The sequence below is a fragment of the Lissotriton vulgaris genome, unplaced genomic scaffold (assembly GCF_964263255.1).
Source record: "Lissotriton vulgaris unplaced genomic scaffold, aLisVul1.2 SCAFFOLD_254, whole genome shotgun sequence".
NCBI classification, from domain to species: Eukaryota; Metazoa; Chordata; class Amphibia; order Caudata; family Salamandridae; genus Lissotriton; species Lissotriton vulgaris.
The window spans coordinates 2,119,460-2,131,725 of NW_028243099.1; the positions used below are offsets into that span (position 1 = coordinate 2,119,460).

Sequence of the window (12,266 nt, forward strand, 5' to 3'; positions counted from 1 at the left end):
AGTTAGCTGGGCAGGGCTGCAATCTGCAGCATTTTTTACACAGCGGGGCACTCGTCAAGGATGCCCTCTGACACCTTTATTATTTGCCCTGTCTATGGAGCCATTTCTAGTATCTCTACAAAACCAATCACGAATAATTCCTTTTGTTTCAGGACTGAATTGTCTTAAAATAACGGTTTACGCAGACAATATTGCTGTATATTCAGTAGATGTAGGAGAAGCAATGAACGGGATCATTTTGGAGGCAAGGAGATTTGGGGCTGTCTCAGGCTACAGATTGAACACAAATAAGACTTAAGTAGTGGTGAACTATAAACAGGGCCGGACTGGGAACCACAACCGGCCCTGGCAAAGTGGTCGCCCCCCCCCCCCAACAGTCGGGGGAGGGGCGGGGGGTTTGGAGATGCCACCGAGCTCTTTGCTGGAGCCGGTTTTCTGCCGATTTTGGTACAGGGCCGATTTTGCAAAAACGTCCCTGTAACAAAAACGGCCCCCAGGGGCCCAAAACCGGCCCCCACCTGTGCGGCTCACCGGGGGATTGCCCGGTGCTTGCTATGGCCAGTCCGGCTCTGACTATAAACCATTGGCTACCATACAGGGAGTCTGTAATACTGCTGCTTATCTGGGGATTAAAGTCTCTGCTAAATTAGAAGAGATAGCTGTAGTAAATTACGAGTTATTACTAAAAGACACAGCTATTTCATTAAAAAAGTGGCACAAGGTTCCTCTAAGTATAAGTGGGCGGATACATTTAAATAAAATAAAGATCCTTCCTAAATTTCTTTATTTATTCCTGTCTATTCCTTTTCGTATTAATAATTATTTTTTTCTAATGCTTAGATGTTATATTTAGTCGTTTTATTTGGAGTTATAAAAAGGTGCGTCGCGCTATTGAGCTACTGAAACTTCCATTCCATCAAGTGGGTCTTGATTTCCTAGATTTTCAATTATATTTTTGGTCAGCCTTTCTAGGACGTCTACGCAGCTTTATAATCTATAGTAATAATTCCCTCTTTTATTATGAATTTATGTTGGGAGAAGAATCTAAAATGTTTCTATATCGAACGAATGATCCAAACTATTTCAAGTGGGTCAAATTCAAGACTGCAAGGGATATTGTATTTATCTGGCGGGCTATCCTTAATAGATACAAAATATCGAATAATCACCCTAAACTTCCCTCATGGGATAACCCAGTTTTTCCAGGAATTTTCATGATGGGGTGGGAAACAATGGGCTAGTTTGGGTATCAAAAGCTTAGGGGATCTGTATGATTTTAATGGGTTCTCTACATTTGACAGATCGAAGTTTTTATACAATCTTACAGAGAATATGCGGCTAAAGTACTGCCAAATTCGTGATTATTTCATACGAAGCATGAAGCTTACAGTATTATTAGACTCTGATGTATGGGATTGTTTCTTATAAAAGCTTTTTTTTTTTTAAACTCTTTATTCAGGACTGATCAAGGCAATGTATCCCAGTTACAAATTAGTATATGCATCCATCAGTCACATTTTCCGTGTTCATCCCAACCATAAACATTGTCGGTTGCCATATTACCAACAGCCCATCATGCAGCGGGAAAGATAATCTAAAAACATAATAATAATAATGGAATCTAAGCGTTCCTATGTCTATGACCATCAGTGACATGTCGTTCCTTTCCTACTGTAGATAGGATCAGCAGTATCCCTCCAACACCGCCATACATAACAAGGAGAAAGTAACCCTCCTACCTCCCTCCCCAACAGTCCCACCCTGTCCCACCGTCTCCTGGTCACGGTGAAAAACCACTGTAGAGTGCCTCATAATTTATATCGTAATTGTTTAGACCGTAGTGTTAGGGATACAAGTAGTCCGTACGCTGCCCCGGGCGTCATTATGTCCCATCACCCAAGCTCTGTACACTGTGTAGACATCATATACTATCACCTTGTGACGGTATAAGGATTTATCCCCTCCAGATCCATCAGCATGACCTCCCATTCCTGGGCCATAGGACACTTCTGTTGACCTTTCTCCTCCTCTCTTCTAAGAGCTGTCCCCTTTGCTCTGCCTCATTTCTCAAGGTCCGTCTGCCACACAGCCATTCTGGGTGGCCTCGAGGATTTCCATCTCATCGTCAGTGCCCTAACCGCTAATAGAAGGGCCAGGTCTAGGAATTTCAATTTGGCCTTCAGTGTTTTGGATCTTTTACGGGACCCAACTAGGCAGTATAGAGCCTCCTCGGGTACCGGCAGATGAGTAGTGGTTCTTAATACCTGGCATATCTCTGCCCAATATCCCCGCAGGAGTGTACAGGACCAGGGCACGTGGAGGAATCCAGCCTCATCTTCCCCGCAACACGGGCAACTATGGGGGGAGTCCGGGAACATCCTGTGTAGACGTTTTGGAGTTAGATACGCCCTATGCAGCACCATTACTTGTATGAATCTAAATTTAACATTCTGTGATACTCGCCTGGGATGCTCAATGATAATCTGCCATGCCTTATCCGTCAGTGCTGTGTGTGTATCCTGAACCCAAGTGTCCTTAAGCGTAGTAAGTGGAATTGCAGCATGTTCCCTGATCCCTGTATATAACCAGCGCACTAGATGTCCCCCTGCTCCCATATAGTATAATAGGTGAACCAATTCGTGTTGCGTGGGTTGGGGTCGTTGTGGTGCACAGGTGTTCCGAATGTAATGCGACACTGTGGCGTGCAATAAATATAATCCAGGGGGAGTGCCTGTAATCTGTAGAAAGGATACATGGTCCAACAGAGTCCCGTATCCAAAGAGTGCACCCACCTCCTCCATTCCAGTCTCCTCCCAGGGGCGCAGTGTATGCCTTGTTATACTACCCTGCGGTGTTGGGATACCCAGAAAGGGGATGTTCGCCGCATATGGCGTCGCCGATGAGGTGTATGACAGTGCTCTTCTCCAGCACATCAGGGCTGTGTGTAGGAGTGGGTGACAATCCGGAGGAATCCTACTTTTCGGCAGCAGCAGGGAGTGCAGCTCCCCTCGCGCCAGTCGCTCAGGCGTGAAGTCAATCTCGTAGAGATTCCTGCCGGCTACCCAGTATGATAGCCATTGGAGTTGACTGGCATAGTAGTATCCTCGAAAATCAGGGACTCCCAGGCCCCCCAGTCTAGTCCCTAATAGAAGATTACGGAGGCTAAGGCGTCTTCGACCAGCACCCCAGATAAGGCTAATCAAGATGGTGTTAAGAGTGTTAAACACCTGTTGAGGAACGATCACGGGTAGGTTTACGAAATAATACAGTAGGCGGAGGAGCATGACCATCTTAGAGATTGCGACTCTGCCCATAACGGACAGAGGTAAGGAAGTCAAGAAACCCACACTGTTCCGGAGTCGTGTAATGGTGTGCTTAAGATTACCATCCAATTGGTCCTCCGGCGATCTATAGACCTGTATCCCTAGGTACTTGAACGTGGTCTGGGCTACTGGTATGTGATGCATTCCGAAACGTATGGAAGCGGGATGCAGCGCATCTCTAAAATAGAAGCCATTTGATTTTTCCGGGTTAATAGCCAAGCCCGATAACTCTTCAAAACGGCTAAAAATGTCATAGATTACAGTGTGGTCCTCCTCTAGGTCACTGAAGTACAATAAAATATCATCTACATATATAGATATTAATTATGTGCGTCTCTGATCGGAATGCCCATCTGATTCCCATGGGCCCGGAGAGCTATAGCCAGGGGCTCTGGCGTGGGGTCACAAAAAGTCTGTCTCAAAAACTTGGTAGATCTATATCACTTACAGTATTGGATGTGGTGATGGGTGGACAGAATAGAGATCTTATAACTATTTTACTTGCTTGTGCTAGATTAGCTATAGCCCGGGTTTGGATCCCACGGAGCCCACCGGCGGTGTTGGAGTGGTGGGGCCTTGTTAAAGAAATATATAATATGGAGCTTGCACTTGTTAAAACTAGGGGGGGGGGTTTGATCATTGTGTAAAATGGAAAAAATCTGGGGAACATTTATGTAAAGATAAATCTTACTCTTCCTTTCTTTATTTTAAATGATTGTATTTATATTTCTCTTTTTGATATAGCGATGCCATGAAACTGTTTCTTTGTTTATCTGGTTTGTTAACTTGACCACATGTTAATAATAAAAAGAGTTTTAAAAAAACGTAAATGCTACTAGCAGGCCTGCATCACTGTGTGTGCCAACCACTTAAGTTAAGTACACTTTAAACATGTCTCAGGTCTGCCACTGCAGCCTGTAAGCGCAGTTTTTAAACTGCCATTCGACATGGCAAAATAAACCTTTTGCCAGGCCCAAACCTTCCTTTTTAATACATATGTCACCCCTAGGGTAGGCCCTGGGCAGCCCAGTGGGCAGGGTGCAAAGTATTCAAAAAGTAGGACAGGTAATTTGAAGTTTCACATGTCCTGGCTGGGAAAAATTCCTAAATTTGTTTTTCACTACTGCAAGGCCTTCATCTCCCATAGGATAACAATGGAGTTATCTTACTACATTTAATACACTGTAATTTCCACATGGAAGCAGGTAACCAGTTAATTGCTGGTATCTTAGGGATTGTAATGTACAATCCTCTTTCATGGTAAAGTCAGATTTTAAATTGCAGTTTTGAAAATGCCACGTTTTGAAAGTTGGCATGTTCCTGCTTTAGCCATTCAATGCCTGTAGCCAGTCACTGGGCCACATGAGTGGGTGTAGTGGGCAGTTGGGTTTTGTGTATTCCTCCTAGACGGACACACACACAATTTTTATCCAGGATTGGATGAACATAAACCACCTCAAGTTAAATCCCAAATAGACAGAGTTAGTCCTGATCGGAGGCTCACCCAATCCCTAGAGTTCTAACTTCTGGCCTTCCTCTCTTGGACCTGCCCCTTCTGCGGCTAAATCTGTGAAAAGTTTGGGCATTAAACTCAGCGACGACCTTTTGATGCACACCCAGATTAGCCCGATTGTTTCCTCCTGTTTCTTATGTCTCCGTACCATTCGGGGGGTTTCCCGTTTTTTTATCATCTACGCTCTTAAATCTATTCTTCTTGCCCTTGTTATCTCTCGGGTTGACTATGCCAACTCTCTATATATTGGCATCCTTGCTTACGAACTACGCCGGTTACAGCTTATTCAAAATCAGACAGCTAGGCTGATTTATAGTCGGTCTAGATTCCATCAAGTTCTTGCGCTGTTGAGGCAACTGCATTGGTTGCCGGTTGCCCATAGATGCCAATTTAAACTCAGGTGTATTATCTTTAAATCATTGGCGGGCTTGGCTCCCCAATATGTGGCATCCCGGCTCTTAACCTACATTCCTTCCAGGAATTTACGGTCTTCCTCTAAGAGTCTTTTGGTTGTCCCACATTTTGTTAGGAAAAAACATGGGGGATCGAGTTTTTCCTTTTTGGCCCGCAGGTTCTGGAATGCCCTCCCTGTCAATCTTCGTTTTTCCCAGTCATATTCTGAGTTCCGCAAAGATCTGAAGACTTGGCAATTCATCAGAGCGTTTGAGGTCTAACTATTTGCCTGTTATGTGCCGAACCGTTCAGCGCCATGAAACCTTTTTGGTAAAGGTGCGCTAAATAAATACCCCCAACTTCAACTTCATAGAGAGTTTAGATGTGCTGGAATGTGCCATCTCTGACAGGATGGGAGGGTGGAGCTGAGCACAGCCATACTTACACTTGAGTAGTATGTGCCCTGCCTCCACACAAAGGGTTACATACCCCAGTGGGTAGTCTGGAGCCAGGAAAGGGCAGGCAAGATGCCTGGTGACCTCAAAGAGAATTCTAGAAGCTTCTTCCACCTTTCAGAGGAAGGTTACCAGGTATAAATATTGAAGTCAGTCTCAATAATGACAAAGGTTCTCCCATTGCAGGCCTTTGGCACCGATGCATCACCTCGACTGCATGATGCATCATCGACGCCAGATATCGAATTGCAAGTTGCTTGAGTAACGAGTGCATGGTTTAGATTAAATGTATGTTTAACCCTTATTAGCACCCTATCAATCATCACATTACTGTGGTTTTAAGAGCATGCTGCTCTCATCTATATTACAATGCATACTTTGTATCGTCTAAACATAAAATCTCAACAATCTCTGATAAACCTTGCATCATGCAAGGGACACATAGCACAGATTAATCTCGGAATTAAAGTGCCCCACTCGCTCTCAATACACTTTGGGACCACTACTACTTTTTTGGCTTATACAAAGAACAAACATATGTAACTCTCTCAAACATTTACAGACGTTTCCTCTGTATTACAAGCCCATCTATGAACCACTGTTTAAGACTAGTGAAATAGAAAAAGTTCAAGAGAAGCAAGTTAAGGAGCTGAATACTTTTAAAGGAGAATGTGATACTATAGGAAATACAAAATAAACCCTAGATTTGAATGAAGCATGTATTAGATAAAAAAGAACATTTGATTTATATGTAATAAAATGCCTGTGTCTTCACTTTAAAAAAATGTCTATAAAAAGTAAGTCGCAGTAGGGGAGAATGTTTTATACTGGTGCCACTCCTAGTTGCCAAATGCAGTCTGAAGCAACACAGCAAGAGACATATACGCTAGAATTAGCAATGAAATGAAATGACATTATTCTATGATTAAAGCTATTTATTTTTATGATAAATGAGTTCACATTTCTAGTATGGACCAGGTACAAACCAGCTTCGCTCATAAACTTCTCCTTAACTTCTTGGGTAGAGTCCTTCTTACAGGTCTTCACAGCCACATTGATCCGATCTGCTCGCTGGAAGAAGAAGGAGCTATTTAGAAAAAGTTTCATCCAAGCAGCGTCATCCTAATCCCCATATACAAAAGATGACAACTTACATTTGTTTGACATGATTTATATAAAAAGGGAGTCCTAACTTCCTACACAGTCTTATTACCTATTTCATTGACACAGACACACTCTAACATAAGAAAATGTTTTAATAAAAAAGAATTTCACAAGCTGCCTGTAATATTTTATTACAAGTGAGATGGCCAAGACCAAACAGGGAAAACTACCTGCAATATTTGCTGCTACCTTCTTTCAAATGTTTAAGTTTTGGTTTCTTATGTCTTTAACATTTGAACAATTTAAAGATCACGCAAAAAACACATTTCGTTTATGATTGCTGTATGATATGAGATCAACACTATACCACACAACGGCACACAACAGTAGTTCTCACTAATCTCCTATCCCTCAACCATCTACATTGTTTCCCCAGGATGCTTTTAAGATTCAAAGGGCAATTGGCAACACATGCTGTGACTATAAAAACCTGTTAAGAGAACTTCATCATCAAAAGGAGAGGACCACAGTCAGAATAGACAAAATATTTTTGAAGAAAAACCTGATCAAAGATTCCTTTGGGATAGTTGGTAGATGCCCAACCAGAGGAAGTTTGTTGGTACACATGACACGTATCTAATTTATATGAACTCGCCTATAAGTCAGTGTTTATCTTTGATCCTTCTGTAAGCATCATGCAATAATTTATTTTTTAAAGTTCATTTTTTTTGCTCTCAACACATCTTCAGTTTCCGATTCTGGGGGGACACTGCTCGCAGAATCCATTTTTATCACACAAACATCCTTGATCTGACCAAGAAAGCGCATAATAATTTTCTTCCTTCATGGTGAGGCTTAGTATTGTTTTTTCTCATTCATGTAGCATGACTGATGCTTTTACTTTTGACAAGCTCCTTGCCGTTTTCACCTTTATATGTTAAGGTAGAACATAATGGGATTTTTCTGCAACCTTGTAATTGGGGTTGGTTTGAACATTATTAAAACACGTACACAAAGCATTCCTATAAAAACATGGGATAGATATCGCTATTGATGGGTGACGGGCGAGCATAGGGTTGTGTGTAAAGCATTATTTTGCACCAACTCCAGGTTTGTTTGTTTTGAGCATCTCCACTACCCATTGTCAGTGATGATATACATGTTGAGTTTTCTATTTATTCCTCTGTAAAGAGCTCATTACTCCTCAAGAGCAAGGCCACCAGTTAGCAACGTTTCAAACTGCATAGATTGACAAAGGAGGCATGCTTCATACTGCATACAGTTTACAAAGTTTTCTGAGTTTCTCAACTCTGTCTAATTTCTTTTGGAGGAGATGTGCTTTTTTGTGAGAAAACTTTGCATGCAAAATATTTTATGAGAGAATTATCCTGCTGAGGTTTTTGCAGAGTTTTTCTACCACGAGCCTACAATTAGTCGAACATTTTTCCTGGTATTTGTCTTTTTTTAAGTTTTGAAAACTTGAAATTTACGAAGGTTACAGTGTTTAAAGTTGCTTGGGAATCATCTTTGCAGCACTGCACACCTGCAATGCTAACAACAATGTTGCATTATTAGTACAGGAAGTTCACTGATACCTGCAGTGCAGTAAGTTAATTTTACACAAAGTGAGAATTTGTGCTGGGTGACAACCAAATGCATATTCATCCAATTGGCAATAATGTGGAAGATCTCCAATATGTGGGCGTACGCGAGTTGCTATATTGTGGTCCTGAGGAAGGAACACCACTTCTGGGCACGGGGTTTTGCAAAATTTGACACAGACCATGTTCGGTAGGATTATGTGATTTAATCCCTGCAGGAACTGGCCGATGGGAAATGTTCCTGCATTTAGCGTATTCGATATCTGCTATAGTTAATTCCTTATTTTTGGTCATCCTTGAGATCCTACTTTTCAGTTCAATGCAAGGCAATTGTAAACAAAAATAATCTCTTAAGTTGTCAAATCATGCAGAAACTGCAAAGACACTTAAGAGAGAATTTAAAGACAAATAATGCAGCCTATATCCACAGGCTACACTGTCCAGTACTTCAACTAGAAATTCCACCAAACAACACCACACACAACACAGCCTGCCCAGTTTCTACCATAGAGAAACGTGCCTCCACCAGTAAAAGACTCTGGAATGATAGAGAGGAAGGCATGGACAGAAAAGCCCCATAGGCTGCCATTATGTGGTTTAAATAGGATACTGTGCCTTTAAGAGAACTTTCCAGAACTTTCTCCCAGTATCCCAGAATGCATAGCAGGTCCCTCTACTTTCAGTTCTTTTTGAAGGCGAAGCACGCCAGACCTGTTGCATTCCTTACATGAAGAAACATCTCCACCGGGGAGGAGGGCGGGCGCTTATGACTATAACAGAGATACCCCTACTACAGAACTGGAGTTACAGGACAGAAACTACTCCTTCTGTAGTAGGGGATCTCTGTGTATAGTCATAATCTAGTGAATAGAATGGCAAGCCCATCCCCACACCAAAGCGGCGGTGGAGAAAGAAATTAACGCCACTATTGCGCAAACAAATTCCGCAGCGAAGCCTGCCCAACCTGAGCATCTGCCCTGGCTTCAGAGTCCAGACAGTAATGCTTAGCAAAGGTATGAACCGATTTCCAAGTGGCTGCCTTGCAGATTTCAGCAATCGGCATGTTACGGAGCAAGGCCGTCGTGGCAGCTTTGCCCCTGGTGGAATGAGCCTTAGGCTTACCTCCTAAGGTCTTATTAGCCTTTTGGTAACACAATTGTATGCAGGACACAATCCACCTAGAAATGGACTGCTTAGAGGTAGCAAGACCCGTCCTGACTGATCCATAATTAATAAACAACTGGTCAGACCTACGAATGTCTTTGGTTTTATCCAGATAAAATTTCAACACCCTCCTAACATCCAGGGAATGGAGAGACCTTTCCGCTGGAGACGAAGGATTCTGAAAAAACGTAGGCAAAGTTATGGTCTGGTTGACATGAAAATCAGAAATAACCTTGGGAAGAAATTTAGGGTGAGTACGCATAACAACCTTAGCAGCATGAAATACAGTATAAGGTTCAGTACAACACAACGCCTGAATTTCACTCACCCTCCGGGCCGATGTAATGGCCACGAGGAACGCCGCCTTCCAGGACAGGTGCTGCAACAAAGCCTTATGAATAGGTTCAAAAGGCTCCTTCATCAACCTGGACAGCACCACATTCAGTTCCCATGAAGGCGAAGGAAGCCTGACAGGAGGGAATACTTTCTTCAATCCTTCCAGAAAATCTTTGATCACAGGGATCTGGAAAAAGGAAGTCTGTGAAGGGCATTTCCTGTAGGCAGTCAATGCGGCGAGATGAACCTTAATGGAATGAACATTAAGTCCAGACTGCGCCAAATGTAGAAGGTAAGGAAGGATGACATCTTCCTTACACGTCGTAGGGTCATGGTTCTTAGACTGGCACCAGATACAAAACCTCTTCCACTTGTAAGCATATGAAGTCGGAGTGGAAGGCCTCTTAGACTCCTTCAGTATGTCCATGCAATCCGCAGGCAGATTCAGATGGCCATATTGCACTATCTCAGGAGCCATGCCGCCAAACTCAACATCCGTCCCCCGAACTTCGTGAGAAGGTCCGGCCTGCACGGCAGCCGAATGTGAGGAAGGAGAGACCGGTGAAGCAGGTCCGTGAACCACCACTGCCTGGGCCACTCCGGGGCAATGAGTATCATCCGAGCCCTGGACCGGGCCAGCTTGATGAGTACCGCCGGAATCAGGGAAAGGCGTACAGAAAGCTGTTCGTCCAGTTGATCCATAACGCATTCCCCAGCGTCCCCTGCTGGTAGTACCTGGAGGCGAAGTCTCTGCATTTGCTGTTTTCGGCGGTGGCGAACAAATCTACGTCTGGAGTTCCCCACCTTGCGAAGACTTCTCCTAGTACTTCGTCGTTTATGACCCATTCATGGTTTTCCTGAACCAGTCTGCTCAGTGCGTCTGCCTGAACATTCTGCACACCTGGCAGATGGGTAGCCGTTATCGTCAGTCCTCTGGCTAGGAGCCAGTGCCAGATCGCCTGCGCCTCCTGTGACAGAGTGTGTGATCTCGAGCCCCCCTGCTTGTTGAGGTAATACATCGTGGTGGTATTGTCCATCTGTACAAGCAGAGAGTTGGTCTGGAAGGACGGAAGAAAGGCCTTCAGTGCCAAGTGAACAGCTCTGAGTTCCAGGAAATTGATGTGATACGTGGCCTCCATCGGCGACCACGTTCCATGAATCTGTAGGGTCCCGGAGTGCGCCCCCCATCCCAGGAGAGAAGCATCCGTCACAACAGTCTGCGAGGGAATGTCCTTGTGGAAGGGAACCCCTCTCAAGAGGTTCTCCGCCGAACACCACCACTTCAGCGACTGAAGAGCATGCAGAGACAGTCGTATCTTGTCGTCCCAAGATCCTTTCCTCTGATCCCACTGGTCTTCCACGCACTCCTGCAACGGTCTCATGTGCAGCCGTGCGTGTGGCGTCAGGAAGATACAAGAGGCCATCAATCCCAGTAGAGAAGACACCGTCCTCACTGTTGTAGATGGAGTTGTCATAAGAGCCTGAGCCTTCCGAAGGAGAGAGAATCGTCGCTCTTCCGAAGGAGACACGCTTGCTGACAGAGTATTGATGGAGGCTCCCAAGTACTGTATGCATTGGACCGGAGTCGGGACAGACTTGGCCATGTTGATGTGCAACCCCAGCCTGTTCAAGAGAACGCACGTCTTCCGGAAGTGTGCTCGCGCTTCCGAGAAGGAGGATGCCTTGATCAACCAATCGTCCAGGTACGGGTAGCCAAACACCTTGTTCTTCCGCAGGTGTGCTGCTACCACCGCCATGAACTTCGAGAATGTTCTCGGCGCAGACTTTAGTCCGAATGGGAGTACTGTGTATTGATAATGATTGGCGCCGACTTGGAACCGCAGGAACTTCCTGTGTTTGTGTGCAATGGGCACATGGAAGTAAGCATCCTGTAGATCTATAGCACATAGCCAGTCTCCCTGTTGCAACTGAGGATAAATCTGATGCAACGACAGCATGCAAAACTTTTCCCTGCGAATCCATTTGTTTGCCTGTCGCAAGTCCAGAATGGGCCTGAACTCGTTCTTGTCCTTCTTGCGAACCAGGAAGAACCGGGAGTACAGACCTCTTCCTCTCTAGGACAGAGGTACGTCTTCTATCGCCCTTTTCTTTAACAGGATATCCGCCACCGCATGGAGCTCGCGCAGCTGAAACCGCGAGCTGACCGGAGGGGGCTTGTGAACCGAAGACTGTATCCATTGCAAACAATATTCAGCACCCACTTGTCCTGAGTAATTTTTCTCCACTCTGCCAGAAAAAATTGAATGCTTCCCCCTACCGGAGTGGGTAACAGATCCGGGGGAAGTAGGTTCCTAGGGCTTAGACCCAGCCTGGCCCTTGGGTGCTGGAGCCGACTGCTGGCCTCCTCTGCCCTTCT

At 44.5% G+C, this 12,266-nt stretch overlaps 1 protein-coding gene across 4 annotated transcripts in view; it reads right to left on the reverse strand.

Moving 5' to 3' along the window:
* Window positions 1-6,752, reverse strand: part of PTK2B (protein tyrosine kinase 2 beta) — a 97,946-nt gene extending 91,194 nt beyond the window's left edge. For all 4 annotated transcript variants that reach the window (XM_086948501.1, XM_086948500.1, XM_086948499.1 and 1 more), the window contains exon 1: window positions 6,671-6,752. In XM_086948501.1, coding sequence (XP_086804627.1) covers window positions 6,671-6,683 — 13 coding nt within the window. In that variant the 5' untranslated portion in view covers window positions 6,684-6,752. The remainder of the gene's footprint in view (window positions 1-6,670) is intronic.
* Between the last annotated feature and the right edge of the window lie 5,514 nt (window positions 6,753-12,266).